Source organism: Cyprinodon tularosa, unplaced genomic scaffold (assembly GCF_016077235.1).
Source record: "Cyprinodon tularosa strain WSP-4 unplaced genomic scaffold, ASM1607723v1 ctg28, whole genome shotgun sequence".
NCBI classification, from domain to species: Eukaryota; Metazoa; Chordata; class Actinopteri; order Cyprinodontiformes; family Cyprinodontidae; genus Cyprinodon; species Cyprinodon tularosa.
In genome coordinates, this window is record NW_024038985.1 from 1,300,257 (window position 1) to 1,317,558 (window position 17,302).

At 35.9% G+C, this 17,302-nt stretch overlaps 1 protein-coding gene across 1 annotated transcript in view; it reads right to left on the reverse strand.

Annotated features, from left to right (window-relative positions):
- The window catches only part of ncam1a (neural cell adhesion molecule 1a), a 473,099-nt gene that overhangs the window by 36,122 nt on the left and 419,675 nt on the right, over positions 1 to 17,302 (reverse strand). Inside the window, exons 14-15 of the mRNA XM_038290373.1 lie at positions 9,944 to 10,068; positions 5,038 to 5,218 (exon numbers count right to left, since the gene is read on the reverse strand). Coding sequence (XP_038146301.1) covers positions 5,038 to 5,218; positions 9,944 to 10,068 — 306 coding nt within the window. The remainder of the gene's footprint in view (positions 1 to 5,037; positions 5,219 to 9,943; positions 10,069 to 17,302) is intronic.

Here is a 17,302-nt window from a genome sequence, read left to right on the forward strand (position 1 = left end):
GCATGAAACAAGTGGAGCAATATGGCAATTGCCGTACTGCTACACTTGTGAAAGTAAAATCTGTTGGGCTCTTTTTGGCATCAAGACAATTATTCTTATTGCCATATTGCCAGACAGGACACTGAGAAAAAAAAAAAAAAAGTTTTGCGACCAGAATATCCGTTTTCAGACCCTCTTTCTCCTAAACACAGACTCATCCGGCTCTGTTCTCTCCCACTTTGTCTCTACTTTAAAGCTACTTTGAAAAAAGGCTTTGTTTTCCAGTTAGGTTTGTCAGGATTCTTTTCGGCCATTGATGCTCGAGTTTACACAAAAGTGAACAAATAGCTAAAAAAAAAAATTGCAGCACCAAACAAGCATAGGAGTTCTTCGTGCTTCGACCTAATGTTGGACCGCTAGCCAAACAGCGTATGAGTTACGCTTGGAGCCTAGGTAAATAACGCAGCGGGGGCATGTACGCAAGATGTTTGACTGACAAACAAGTAGCCAATTCGCTTTGGACAATAGGCAAAGTGGCGCCAGCATGGCCCGAGTTTATGATATTTTTTTTTCATCAACTAAATAGATGGATGCAAGAATTCCATCCATCAATTAAGTCATTTTAGATTAATCTGGACACTTAATTTCTGAGAAAAATCCTCTTTCATACCTTTAACAATGTTTTCCTTCCACAAAACTTTTCAGGACTATGTACTGATAAAAGACTCCCTGAACATCCAACTTCTTTGAAATACCTTTTAGACACTTACACTTCTTAGGATGACTATCTGCTGGTAAACAGTGAAGTCAGCATTGTTTTCCATTGTTTTGTCGGCCATAACACATTTTCATAATGCTGCCAAACTAAATTCTATGCTTTCATTAGCTAAAAGCTTGAATCATCAAATGAAGATAATTAGTTATCACTTCTACAAATAATGAATCTATGTCATAAAAAAGTTGAATATTTTAATGTGAACTAGGATGCATTGACATGCATTTGTACAGGTGATAACATTTCAATTTCCAACAGTCGATTAAAACCAGGAAACCTCTATTATAAGTGCATGTCTGAGGCAAAAAAGTTTAAACTGTATAAAAAAAATGGAGTCTTAGCTGTAATGTACTCTATGTAACACTGCATTAGGATTTGAAGCTGAAGTTGTGTGTCTGTTTATAAAGCCGCAGCTGTTTTGAGTACGTTTAATCAGAAGCAGCTGCAGGAGAGCGAAAAAGAAAAAGTCTGATTTAATGCAGATGTTGCATCTAAAAATAGACCAAAGCTATTTGTTTAGCTAAAACTAGTTCAGCGTAGCTTAGAGCATAGAAAAAAATAAATAAATCATTTAGTCTGACGAAAATAAACTGAAACAAAACAAAGTTAAATGGGAGTAGTTACAGTCATTAAAGGCGGAACAGAATTGGATTAAATCAAAGGCTAACTTCTGCAATGGTAGAATTAAAAGAGATCCAAACCTCCCACTGCTTTATGGCTGTTGCCCAGAAAGCAAATAATAAAAAAGGAAAATAACATTTTTATTTTTATTTTGCCATGCACAGCCAGCGATTGCCTTTTAGGTATTTCATTTAAAAACAGCAAATGTTGATCTAAACTGGAGGAGGCACCATGCAAAATAAGCCTGTAAGGGCTGCATCCCCACCTAACTGGGCCACACAGTCTGTAATACAATACTTCCATATTCAGAAAGTTATCTATATGACGCTACTGTTTCACCTCACAGCCCATCACATCCATCCACAGCTTGATGAGAGCACATTGTAGTGGATGATAACAGCATTCTAGACAACAACTGCACAAAGTGCACCAGTCCCATAGAAGGACTTCAGGCTTTCCCTCCTCTACCTTCTAGTAGGTTTCTTATTGCTGATAATAAGCATATCTTTACTGATAACAGCTGCTTCATTTAAAACCTTGTTTTATTTACTATTTACCTACTTTAGAGTTTTTATCTACTCTATTTACAATGACCATTAAAAAGTCTATTATTATAGTTCCAACTAGGAATGTGATTTTGAGCTGGAAGAATCTTATTTAATGATGTACACAGGGAACAATATAGGAGAGCGCTTTTGAGATATGTCGAAATGGCTTGCCATACTAGCCTCGTGAGACCATCCTGATCTCGCGAGCTTTCAAGATTTCACTCGCTAATCAGTCTGGAGACTCTCCGTTGCAAAAAAATTGGAGCAGTTCACCAAACGAACGTCCAATCTGTTGGCTTTGAGGCGGGTTGAGGTGTGACGCAACGAGACAATTCAGTCTAAAGAACATGGCGGCTTCAGCTGATGAAACTAGCATTAGCGTGGCTATCGAGCAAGTTTTATCGGAATTAAACAGCACTTCTTCACTGAAAGAAGAGCAAAACACTGCTCTGGAGGCTTTTCTCAGAGGAAAAGATGTTTTTGCTCTTCTCCCGACTGGTTTCGGTTAGAGTTTGATCTATCAATTGGCTCCTCTTCGTCTTTGCTCTGTTAGTACGTCATATGCTTCGTTGATCTGATTGGTTTATTTGGCCCGTCTATCACCAACATAGGCCAATCAGCTAACCAGTATTTTCGCCCCTTCCCAAAATTACTTCAACAGAAGGTTTCCAGATGGATATACGGAGCAAATCCATCTGGCGGGGTCAGGTTACTGAACTCTGAGTGGACCTACTCAGAGTGGAATAAACTAACACACAGCAGCCTTTGTAAAACCGAAAACGGAGTTTTCGACCTCAGGCTAGATCAATTCAGAGTTGAGAAACCGGGTCTGAGTTTGTAAATCCTGTTTTATGAAAAGGGCTCCTGGATGGACAGCATCTGTGGACATCATTGTTTTCAATCTGACGAGGTATGCTCATCTGACAGAACGCCGGAATAAATGTAAACAAACATTTTGAAACGTGAGGTTATTACTTATAATTTCTGTAATTATTCATAATATTTTAATCAAACAATAATTGAACATCTTTAAAAGCAGTTAATTTTTTGCCTATGATGTTGGTAATGTAAAAAAGATGTGAGGTAATGTAATAATTTCATCCTTATTAACCTGAAATCCATTTTATAATTGAGAAACATTTTCATTTGTTTTTCTAGGAGCTAACTGGATGTCATGCTTAATAAACTCAGATTTAATTACTCTTAAGAAAATCAAAAAGGGAAGATATGAAAAATGAATAATTTAAATGGGCAACACAAAGAAAAAAAGGGTGCAATCTTCAGGTATGTAACCTGTTGCACTGCTTAGATTTAGTGGGTTGGGGAGGCAGCCCAAGGTCAAAAGGTTTATAGTGAAAACAACAGCAGAGCAAAGGCTAACCGTGACCAACTCTGCAAAGCGAAGATGTATGAGGTCCGATTGCTCTTTAAGATAAAACATCCATGTCATACGGTAATGAAGTGAGATCCAAAAAATATAAATGCCTTTTTTTTTTTTTCACTTGTTTTAGTCATTGCAGAATTTAAAAAATTCAAGGTATCTTTGTGATATTTGTGAAAGACTAGCATACAGTAGTGCATTTTGTGAGGGGAAAGAACATGTATAAAATACTGTAATAAAAAAAGCATGAGTTGCTTACATTTTCCTCAAACTGAGGTCAACAAATTAGACTTAGATTTTATTTTGTACACACAAATGTAAACAAATTTATTTCTTTTTATTTATTTATTATAAATAAAAATTTTTAGTTATTTATTTTAAGTTTTTGGTTCCCCGGCAAAAATTTTTTTTTAAATACATTTTTTTTTTTAATTACAGAGCTAACTCAGGAATGTCCAAATATTAATATTTTAACATATTAATCAAGGTTTTGGGGTAAAATTTGTCTCTCCCACCTTTAAAGATCTTGGACTTAACGTTTTTTTATCCATTGTCTTTTGCAAAACTAGCTAACACAGATCCTCAGCTACATTTAGCACTGGACTTTGACTGGACCTTTTTAAATATTATGCTTTGATCTAGAAAATTCCAGCCTTCCTCTGACTCTGTTTAATTCGGGTCAAATCTATTTTAAAATGTCTTTATATATCCAAAAGAGAAATTCAAAATGTATGTAAGTTGAACAATCTGATTTACTTTATATAGTCAATGTATACTGTGTCTGCTGTGGGATCTGCTGCAGCGTTCTCTATTACAACAACTTTACAAGAACCTTTGACTAGAGGCAGGTACTGCCTGTTGGCTTAGTCAGTTTCTTTGTGTTTTGTTTCTTATGTCATACTTTTGCGTGTTGTGAATCTTAAAGGATAGGATAGGATTTTCTCCCTGTTTGCTATGGTTTTCTATCAATTTCCTCTGTTGTCTTTCTATCTCAGCAACCTTTCAGCCACCTCAGCTACTCTTTACTTTTATACAATTGCTCTTATCTGCACTTAATACTTTCCTTTTCCTCCACACATGTATTATACATAATTTTCTCGTCACCATGTCTGGTTCCCTCTTTGTTCAACTACCTTCTCCCTTAAAGTTTGCCCTGGATTTTAGTGGTTTAAATCTAGCTAAGTCATTATTTTATTAAAATAAGTGCATTTGTTCTTGAATTGAGGAGGTAAAAGAGACATTTTGCCAATGGAACAAGAGAATTTACACTTAAAATAAGAAAACACAATTGCATTGTCTTATTTCAAGTGCATATTATCTAATTATCTTATTTTAAGAGTAAAATTACTCATTCCATTGGCAAACTATCTCATTTACCTACTCAAATTAAGGGTGAATACACTTAATTTAAGAAATTTTTACTTATTTCTAGATCGTTTTTGCAGTGTAAAGTAAAAGGATTTGAACAAAATGCAAACTCTAAAATATTTTGCATTTTCAGAAAAATGTGAGAGCCATGTGTTATCTTTCATGTCACAAATATGCACTACTTTGTCTCGGTCTTATGAATAAATTCCCACTGATCAGAAATCATGTATGGATGGATTATTCAGGTCAGATCATGAACAAAAATTTGCAGCTTTGATAGCAGAGGTTCTTTGGTCACGGTGGAAGCCTGTATGCACTGATGATAATGTGTGAGAAGGCTTGAGGAAGGATGATGGAAGTAGTACCTGGGATGGCGGTGGGTTCTGTGGCTGTTCTGAAGGAAGTGATGGATGGCTCGGATCGGCCCCGTTGATTCTCTGCTACCACATGGACCTCGTAATCTGTATTCCAATCAAGGCCGTTCAGAATGACATACTCGCTCCTAGGGGGAAGTTTCAGTTCTGGTTTCCAGTCAGACACATGCTTCTGAGGAAGGAAAACAAACAGGACAAATGTCAGCAATGTGTAGTTAAAGGAATGATTACTCTGCTCAGGATAATATAAAATACCTTATTGTGAATACGAATCGCATCAAAAATTAAGTCAAAACTAAATTTTCCCCTCTCTAAATTACTTAAATTTATCAAAATGGGGTCTATTTAGTGAATGAAGTGGAAAAAATTGAAATCTAGATAAGTATTTTTTTCTTAAAACAAGTGCATTTATTCCTGGATTGAGGAGATAAAAGAGACATTTTGCCAATGGAACAAGACAATTTATATTTGAAATAAGAAAAAACAATTGCATTGTCTTATTTTAAGTGCATATTATTTAATTATCTTATTTAAGGAGTAAAAATACTCATTCCATTGGCAAACTACCTATTTTACCTACTCAAATTAAGGGTAAATACACTCAATTTAAGAAATTTTTGCTTATCTCTAGATCGTTTTTCCAGTGTATAAAGACACAGTGAATTTTACTTAACATTTTTTATCTCAGAGGTATATATAAACAACAAGATGTGTATGCCTATAAACAATTTAGCAAATTTCAGACGATAAACTAATGGCATAAAATAAAGATCCAGGCAGTACTGGGATTATCTCTGACTGATAACACAGATGTATGGATACACTGACAGAATGATTTTGTACCTAAAAGCCACTTTAGGCAGATAATCTATATTTGCTAATTACTTTTAACACCTGCGGGGGGATTTGTGCTGGTAAGAGGTGACAGGAACCACAGAGTTGTTAACAGCTGTAATTGATTTCAAAAAATGGGAAAGCAGAAAACCTATCCATAAGTTTTAATGTGGGCAAAAAAGGTCACGTTTTGGCAACATCAGATCATTACGTTTAGAGGTTTCCTAATTTTCCTTGGATTAATTAATTGATGAACTGACTGTGACATGAAACATTTTCCATTTTTTTTGCCTCTTTTGAAGATGTTTTATTCTGATAAATCACTGATCATCCTGTGACAGGAAACTAAACACGAATTTCCTCCTAAGTCTCCCATTTACAAAGTCCCTTGCATCCATCGCACATCATTATACAAGTGTGGTTTGGCTGTTTTTAAATGTTAATAGAAATGTACTACATTTAAATATTGATTTGTGGATTGACCTTATGAACCTATATTTAATTTGTGTGAGGGACAGCATATATGACACTGCGATTTCAAAAGTTGGTTAAAAATTAAGAGACAAAAAAATGTCTGGGAGATATTACGGCATTATCATGCTTCAGTCCCCCACCCAGGGCACCATCTGTGTCGCCAATTTCCCATACGGATGGTTCAGAGTTGGCTTGAGGGTCCACACATTTTAATGCCAAATCAGTTTTTCATAGATCTCCACCTTTGCGTGGCGCTATACACATACATACATATATATATATATATACATATATAGACACATACATACATATATATATATATATATATATATATATATATATATATATATATATATATATATATATATACATATATATACACATATATACACATACATATATATATATATATATACATATATATACACATATATACACATACATACATATATATATATATATACATATATATACACATATATATACATACACATATATATATATACATATATATACACATATATACACATACATATATATATATATATATACATATATATACACATATATACACATACATATATATATATATATATATATACATATATATACACATATATACACATACATATATATATATATATACATATATATACACATATATACACATACATACATATATATATATATATACATATATATACACATATATACACATACATATATATATATATATATACATATATATACACATATATACACATACATACATATATATATACATATATATATATACATACATATACACTATATTGCCAAAAGTATTTGCTCACCCATCCAAATTATTGGAATCAGGTGTTCCAATCACTTCCATGGCCACAGGTGTATAAATTCAAGCACCTAGGCATGCAGACTGTTTTTACAAACATTTGTGAAAGAATGGGTCGCTCTCAGGAGCTCAGTGAATTCCAGCGTGGAACTGTGATAGGATGCCACCTGTGCAACAAATCCAGTCGTGAAATTTCCTCGCTCCTAAATATTCCACAGTCAACTGTCAGCTGTATTATAAGAAAATGGAAGTGTTTGGGAACGACAGCAACTCAGCCACGAAGTGGTAGGCCACGTAAACTGACGGAGCGGGGTCAGCGGATGCTGAAGCGCATAGTGCGAAGAGGTCGCCAACTTTCTGCAGAGTCAATCACTACAGACCTCCAAACTTCATGTGGCCTTCAGATTAGCTCAAGAACAGTGCGCAGAGAGCTTCATGGAATGGGTTTCCATGGTCGAGCAGCTGCATCCAAGCCATACATCACCAAGTGCAATGCAAAGCGTCGGATGCGGTGGTGTAAAGCACGCCGCCACTGGACTCTAGAGCAGTGGAGACGCGTTCTCTGGAGTGACGAATCGCGCTTCTCCATCTGGCAATCTGATGGACGGGTCTGGGTTTGGCGGTTGCCAGGAGAACGGTACTTGTCTGACTGCATTGTGCCAAGTGTAAAGTTTGTTGGAGGGGGGATTATGGTGTGGGGTTGTTTTTCAGGAGCTGGGCTTGGCCCCTTAGTTCCAGTGAAAGGAACTCTGAATGCTTCAGCATACCAAGACATTTTGGACAATTCCATGCTCCCAACTTTGTGGGAACAGTTTGGAGCTGGCCCCTTCCTCTTCCAACATGACTGTGCACCAGTGCACAAAGCAAGGTCCATAAAGACATGGATGACAGAGTCTGGTGTGGATGAACTTGACTGGCCTGCACAGAGTCCTGACCTCAACCCGATAGAACACCTTTGGGATGAATTAGAGCGGAGACTGAGAGCCAGGCCTTCTCGTCCAACATCAGTGTGCAACCTCACAAATGCGCTTCTGGAAGAATGGTCAAAAATTCCCATAAACACACTCCTAAACCTTGTGGACAGCCTTCCCAGAAGAGTTGAAGCTGTTCTAGCTGCAAAGGGTGGACCGACGTCATATTGAACCCTATGGATTAGGAACGGGATGTCACTTAAGCTCATATGTGAGTCAAGGCAGGTGAGCAAATACTTTTGGCAATATAGTGTATATACACATACACATATACATACATATATATACACATACACATATACATACATATATATACACATACACGTATACATATATATACATATATATATATATATATATATATATACACAAATAATGTAAACAATCCTCATATGTAAACAATCTTCATATGTGTATGTATATATATATATATATATATAAATAATGTAAACATTATTTATATATATATAAAAATAATGTAATACATAAATAATGTAAACAATCATCATGGAGATCCTGAAAAAAATGTGTTGAGCAAAACTTTGAGGCAATCACTGAATTCAGAGTTTTTTTTGTAACCTTCCAGAAATGTTCAGTAAGACTTCTGGACCAGTTGACTGGTTGTCGGTTGGTTATTTTTTCAGATTTTTTGTAAATTCAATTAATAGTTTGAATTTATCATTCTCTTTAGTGGGAGGGTGTGTAAACTTTCAAGCAAAAGTATATATCCAATTATAAGGTCTAACCAGTCCAGTACATGGACTGGTTAGATGGACTAAAAGAGCCCTCAGTGAAAAAGAAGTATGCTTTGCTGCAAGACTGACTGATGCTCTTCAAAAACAGATAACCTCATGAAGAGCAAAAACTACCGAATCAAAAACATGTACCATGGCACTGAACCGGTTGTATGACCTCTAAATAGACAATCGTTGTCTTTAAGAAATTGCAGTCTCAAAACAGCAATATTGATATTCTTTAGCAACCATAGCAAAGCCTTGATCTTTGTCCAACAGACAGCTTGCTTTATTCTGGTGTTAAGTAAGCAGTTTTGCTTTTAGAACTGAGTTAAAACATATAATGTTAATGTCTGATAGAATTACAGCAGGGGGAAAAAAAGGCCATAAGTAGCGCTGTGCAAAATGGCTGGAAAATGTCTCACGATATAAGCTTTTCATCTCAGTTCATATTGATGATTATTGATTGATTCATTTTTCTTTTACCTGTTTCAAACAAGGACCTATTTCAGTTTGAGGTATAATATTACCTGGATGGACTCACTGGGACCTTTCTGGCTACGTAAATAAATGCTTTTATGTTATTAGTATTTAGTATAACTACAGTGCATTGACTAGCAAGGTACCAAACATTAGGTAAGCCAGTTGAAAGAAAAAAGTACATTAAAAGTCAAATGGAGTGTTTTCAATTTGAAAGGAAACAATAGTAATACCGTTGCAAACCACTGGCCAAAAGCCAAGCAGGGATTAGGTGTTACTGATAATTTTCTTTTCTCCCTAGTGAAAAATGCTCATTTAGAATTGGCAGAACCCAGTCTGTGAGCATGTGTTTGTTTCAAGACGATACAAATTGTAGCATTAAAACAATGACTTAGATTTAAGTGAATTTAAATGTGTTGTGTTGCTGTTGGCGGCTATCCTTATGATAAAACCCAGCTGGTATTTCCTAGTTCCATTTGCCAGAAGGATCTTTTCATTATTTCTTGCTTAAATGGTGAAAACAATAGAGAAGATGCAAAGTGGCACCATGTCACCTCCTCGCCCGGTATACTCACAGCCTTGTATCTGACCAGCAAGTGTTTAATTGGAGATCCACCGTCGTCCTGCTTGGTCCACTTGATTTTCACAGTGTTACTGCTCTTTATAGGCATGACTTCTAGTAAGGGAGCATTTGGTTCCCCTGCACAAGAACAACACATTACAATTAGTTGCATCATTCTTCAAATAGCATTTTTTAAATTTGTATATTATCATATTTATGGTAACTGTATGTATCCTTGTCTACGTGTAGCATCTCATCTCTGAAACAAATTTCTCAAATGTGTCACAGACTTTGTGCATTTTAAAGTAATGTATATAATCTATAAAAAAATGTGTTTTAAAATATATCATAAAAACTGATTTTTAATAAAGAGAATATTCTATAACAAAAGGAGTCTAACATTTTGTCTGACTTGAGCTGATTATGATGGCGATTAAGCTTTATAAAACATCGGTGAATTGGTGCTAGAAAGTGTTGAAGGGCTTAAGAAAGCTGTGCTAAAAGCTTTAAAATATTAATTTTCCAATATTGCAACATCTCCTTTTGAAACAATTAAACACCATAACATTAATGTTTTTTTATGCATCACAGTAAAAAATAGCCTAAAGAAAATGGCTACTTGGCTAAATTTGGCCTGATCTGCAATTAGAACAAATATTTAACATTTTACCCAGCATGTCTAAAGCCGATGGTTTGCTTTAGACATGCTGAAAATTCAAGATCTTATTTATATACTACACATGTCCAGTATTACTTTATAATTGACTTCCATGCCATTACAATGGAACGTCAACAACTCACCAATAGCACTCGCTAATTTAATGCTCAGCTTTGTGTTTGCCACATGCTGCACAAAGGATCATACTGCAAGCACTCTGCAGCTATTCAGATACTAAAGTGTAAATTAGATCAGGTTCCAATTTTGCTGTAACTACAGCCGTGTTATTTAAAAAAATTATGACAGCAATGACTAAAAAGAAACATGTAAATCAAATTCAAAGATAAGGAGTAGGAGCTTAAGAAATTAATCAGTTAATAATAACTGAGCCCAATAAAGCCAAGTCCTGCAGGGATTTGCATCTATTGCAAGTGGCAAACTTAAAGAGCAACTAAGCTTCAGACCTCCTCCCACCAAAAGAAATGTCATTATAAAAGATTCATATGGGGCCAAAATTGTTGCTTTATTATTTACAAATGTGTGTGGAGAGTTGTATATCTGTATCTCGATTTGTACGTGTGCAGGGGGATTTGAAAATGTGTAAATGAAACTGTAAATGTGTGAGGAGATTTGTGTGTCTGTACAACAATCTGCAAATGTGCAAAACTACTTGTGTGTGTGTGTAATCTGGTTTGCAAACGTGTAAAAAAATCCACAAATCTGTATTCAGATCTACAAATATGTGAGCGGGTAAGCGACTTAAGAAAAAAGAAAAAATTCCTTTTTTTGGGATTATTTTTAGCCGCAAACGTTCGAACCATCTCGCTGTTAGCAGCCACCCTTCCTTGTCAACTCCCGCAGCGGGGCAAAAAAGAGGAAGAGGCAGCCTGTGAGTCTGCGCCCAGGGCAGCAAATCCCCATATTACAGATACAAATCCTTTTACGCATTTGTGCATCTCACACGGCAGAAGTGTAGCAAAAATCACGTGTGTAAAGAGAGCTAACCGAGAAACCGCTGGACCTGTAACCAATGATGTGTCTGTATTTCTGGGTGTTGAAGCGAAAATACTTGGGACACAGTGTCTCTGTGTGTGCTTACAGATTGTTCTACACATTTGCAAATCTTACTACAGATTTGTAAATCTGAATACAGATTTGTGGATTTTTTTTACACATTTGCAAACCAGATTACACACACACACACACAAGTAGTTTTGCACATTTGCAGATTGTTGTACAGACACACAAATCTCCTCACACATTTACAGTTTCATTTACACATTTTCAAATCCCCCTGCACACGCACAAATCGAGATACAGATATACAACTCTCCACACACATTTGTAAATAATAAAGCAACAATTCTGTCCCCATAGATTCAGTCCTATGTCAGAGACTACCTGTAGAAACGTTTATATCCAGGCATTGTTTATATCTGTACCTTGTGGGGCCAATAAGTGTTTCGATGGTGAACTAAAATATTTTCCTAAGTAATTGGAAAGTGACAAAAATCATAATAAAAAAAAAATATTTTTTTTTTTTACTCAAATTATGGGGAATACTGAAAAAAACCAAACCACCCATGTTCAACAGGAGATAGCACTCCTTTTTAAGGCGCTAACTGGGTTCCTTTTCCTCACTGTGTCACTCCAGAACTCTTTGGCAAAAAAAAACAAGCAAACAGCTAATTTAAAACACTTTTTTAGGCTAGAAATAGAGATGATCATTATAGAGTGTGTGGAATATCACTTGAAGGACAGCATGAGGGCTTTGAATGGCTGCCTCTCTGACTGAGGTGCTGCTCTCCTCAAATCTCCTCATTATCAGCTCCATCCTCCTGAGTAATTTCTGCTCGGTCGCAGGATAATGAGCCTGTAGGCCTTGATTGGACATGTTATCCTATTACTTTTAATAACATTTACATAGGCTTATGGGAGGGAAGGTCAGTGTGGTTCTCGGTGTGTTTTTGTCTCTGTCTGGGAATGTTTTTTTTTTCTTCTCTTGTGGTATTGTGATGATTGAAGAGATTGTGAGCAAAAACAAAAACCCATTAGCTGTTAACCGATTGGTTATGTACATTTAAATAACACAGCACACATAGGTCAAAATTCATTTCTGGAAAGCGGAAAAGAGGAGACACAATTCATGCAATAATTTTGAATAATCCTTAAAAAAAAAAATCTCTTGCACATATTTCTAATTTTCTACAAATCAGAGGAAGCGCTCCAAGTTACTGAGATGAATATGCATGAAGGGCTCTTATTTCTGAGGTTAGTGCACTGCAAACTACAATTCAACAGGCCGGCATGAGCATGAATGAGGCTGGAAATAAATTAGAAAGTGTTAGTAAAAGCAACAGCAGGAGCAGTGAACCACTGGAGCATTCTTTGCTGTTATCCCCAAAACATTGGTTTGGATTTAGGGGGAAAAAAAAAAAACTTTTTAACAATCAGAGAGAGAAAGAGAAGTGGTTAGGATGAAAGGCTCAGACTGCAGACTGGAAAATAGGTACCACACACAGAGGGTGGAGCACGTGGAATGCCCACCAGCCATGACTTTTAATAGACATGCATGTAGGCGGTGAGAGTCCACGTGCAGCAGACGACACCCTTCACTATATTCCAGCATAAAGTAAGAGACTGAAAAAATAACAGTGGCTGGAAACACAAAAAGTACACTAATTTTTATGTTAATAGTTTGGTCTGATGCTGAACAGTGATTCTTTTAACCGTATTAAGACTGTTTATCATATTACCATGAAGAAGATATGACACTAAGGATACAACACATGCAAACAGGAGTGGGATTTTGAAGATATGGAGAAACGAGAAGGAGGAATTACTGACAGGAAAGAGGAAATTCAACCCACATGCTGCAGAAATGCAAACTTGTCAATATTCATAAAACCATTGTAGCAAGAAGAGATTCTGATTGTTTAGAGTGAAAAAGTACAAAATGTATCTTGAGGGGATTTATATTTATTGGTAATAATGCTGCAGATAGCAACAGATGCATTTTAAGATTTGACCTACTATACTATACTATAGTTTTTAAACTAAATGTATTTTACAGAGTTGTTCTACTAAACTCTACTTTTCAATTTCTTTGAAAATTATTTTTTTAAAGTATTGCTAGTTTTACTAGAGCAAATTTTGTGGCCATTGTACCCTATGTACTTCACTGAATATAGAAAGCAAATTAGTTTAACCACAAATGCACCAGAGAAACTACAATTATATCAAAATATCTTTATCAATTAGTACAATAATCATTGTTTGATAAGTTTTAATTTAAAAATGATAACATTTCCAAAAGGGTTTTTTAAGATTGAAATCTTGATTTTATTTTTTGGAATTATGTATTTGAAAAGAATCCTAATTCTGCATAATTTGCATTTTACTTTTTTTTTTTTTTACCCATTAGATTTTACAAATATTAAATCACATATTATAATTAGTTTCTCAGTACTGTCTAGTCTTCTTACTGAATATGTTTTCACCTTTACTTGAGTAATTTCTTGGTTTGTTACTTTTTACTTTTGTGCTCCAAAAAGAGAAAACATTCATTAATTCTCTGCTCTTTAGTTTCTCTGAAAATCAAAATATTCCATGAGACTTGTTAAAAAATCTGTTTAAAAAATAAACAGATACAGAAATCCGGTACCGAGGATCCTCTTTGTGACCTGCAGTCGGCTCCTTTTGTATAATTTGCCTCACTGCAGTGTGTCATGGAGGAAATCGCACTCAAGTGTCGCAGAGGTGGTCATGAAGCCCAGGTAGCAACTAGTGTTGCACCGATACCGATACTGCACTAAAATATTGAGAGCCAAAAGTTTATTCAACTATTATCACCCATTCCAGGTAGACAATAAAAAGTTCTACTTGATTCACTTTGTATTAGTCTTTTTCCTGCTTTACAAAGGTAGGCAGCAGCTTGAAAAAGCCATGATGGCAATTATTTTACATCCTAGTAGCATGCAGTTCTTTATATAAACACACACATCAGTTTCAAACAGATGGTACCGGTATCGGCCGATACTGGACAGCCAGGTATTGGTATGGGGGCCAAAATATGGCATCGGGGCAACACTAGTAGCAACCTGCCTTCCTTCTGCAACATCATTGAATCTTGTGACTCTCATCTTCCTCCTGACACTGAGCCACAGACTCTATTGGATTTAAGTAAAGTATTGAGATTATAAAGCAGGTGTTGGCTAGCCTCGTGAGACCATCCTGATCTCGCAAGCTTTCAAGATTTCACTCGCTAATCAGTCTGGAGACTCTCCGTTGAAGAAAATCTGGAGCCGTTCACCAAACGAACGTCCAATCAGCGTTGGCTTTGAGGCGGGTTGAGGTGTGACGCAACGGGAAGCGCGACAGTTCAGTCTAAAGAACATGGCGGCTTCAGCCGATGAAACTAGCGTTAGCGTGGCTATCGAGCAAGTTTTATCGGAATTACAGAGTATTTTTTCACTGAAAGAAGAGCAAAACACTGCTCTGGAGGCTTTTCTCAGAGGAAAAGATGTTTTTGCTCTTCTCCCGACTGGTTTCGGCAAGAGTAGCCTGGCTTGTGGTTGTGTTTTCGTCGTCGCTCTGTTAGTACGTCATATGCTTCGTTGATCTGATTGGTTCCGTCTATCACCAACATAGGCCAATCAGCTAACCAGTATTTTCGCCCCTTCCCAAAATTACTTCAACGGAAGGTGTCCAGATGGATATACAGAGCAAATCCATCTGACGGAGTCAGGTTAGGTGTTGGCAGAGCAACCATAAAATAATATAGCCATCTTGAAAAAAAGCTCTTCAGCAGAGAGGGTCGTGAAGAAATTTAAAATTTACTGATAGTCAATTTATAGTCGATTTCTCTCATTTTAGAAATGGTAAAACCCACTAAACTCCAGCAGATGCCATTTCATTGACTGTTCAACATAGCAATGAACATTAGAAATTTGGATTCTGTTCCTCTACCAGCTTTCTTCATACAATGGATTTTCAAATGAAATAAAAAATATATTTCCTTCTGGAATTATACAGTAGATTTTATTTTTTTTCCAAAGCTCAGTTAAGATCCTGCTGATGTTCCTCTGGTGCAGGAGTGTTTTAAAAGAAATAAGGCTACATTTTGTGCTAAAATTCTGGATAGGTCTCAGTATGATTGTTCTTAAACATCTGTTCAGTCTTAAGAATGATTCCTGTGTTGAAAATTATTTTATTGGTCTTTAGTTAAAGTTAAAATTTTCAAAGAGTTTTCATAGAAATTAGAACTTATTCTAAAGCGTTTGTAGAAAGGTAGTGGGAAAAAAAGTCATTTTTTATGTAAAGAAAAGTATGAGGGAGAATGACATCATGAAATATTTCTAGTGTAATAATTTCATGCTTAGCAGTTCTATGTCAACGCTAAATGCAGAAATGACAATGGATCTAAAGTGTTTCCATCTAATTTTCCAAATTGTTTGTGGACAAAATTGTGTTACCTTCTGTTGATCACCGAAGACCACATCGTCAGCACCATGCAAAAGCCGCATGGCAAAGTCACATGATGCACACGGACATGATTGATCGAAGGAAAATATGGAAGGAACAGAGTGGGGCAGAGGGGGTTGGGGAGGCACATGAGAAACATACAAAACATTTGGAAATGATGAAAACATGTCAACAAAAAACAAAACAAATGAAAATGTTAGAGACAAAACTTTCAACAAAACAAGATCAGATTAATCCCTAGTTTTAAAAAAAGTCCTTAAAATTTTACTAGAGTTATGAGGCAGCTTAAGTCAACTAATACAATTATTTTATTAGTTCAAGTATAAGACAAAACTAATATATAGTAGCAGTGTTTAAATGGCATGAAATCATTAAAAGGAAATATGCAGATTTTGGTCTCCTGATCAACCAATAATAGTCTAAACATAAGAGAGAATATCTTAAAGGTTTTCCCAGACATTCACAATCTAGAACTGTGGTGTCAAACATCAAGACCAATGTTCTGCAGGCTTTAAATGTTTCATTACTTCAACACATCTGAATCGAATGCAAGATTCATTAAAAGGCTTCTGCAGAGCTGTATGGCATATTAAGCTGCATATTCAGTTAATTCACAGCTATGGTGGAGCAGGAACGCATCCAGGACATGGAATCCACCATTTCTGTACATCTTGTCCACATATGATGAAAGGGGTACCATTATCACCTCAGTATGTGATGCACAGCGGGTTTTACTAAGCGTCAATATTTGAGTGTGAAATCTATTTAGTGGTTAAATCATACATGAAGGCAACTTTCATTCAAAAATGTTAGTCAGTGTGGAGTGAGTTTTGTTTTTCTTAAATGCAAACATTTAGTGTTTGTGATTTCTGTCCTACCTCTTGTTCAGTGCATGTATTTGTGGCTTTCTCAAAGAAAAAAATGCACATAAGCCCACTTTAAAAAAAATAAATAAATCAAAGTTGTGGCACAGGTCAGTCTAGGTCCTAGAGTCAGGGGTCTGCAACCTGCGGCTCCAGAGCCACATATGGCTCTTTGGACCCTCTCCAGCGGCTCTTAATAGTGGCTAAAATGTATATAAAGAGCTAAATAATTTACTATAATATATACCGGTATCAATAGCTTAAGCGTTTTTTTTTTTATAAGATGGAAAAGAATGAGATTAAAAGAACCAGAAATATGTTTTAAGAGACATTTTTCTATGAATTAGCTTGAAAATTATACGTTTTA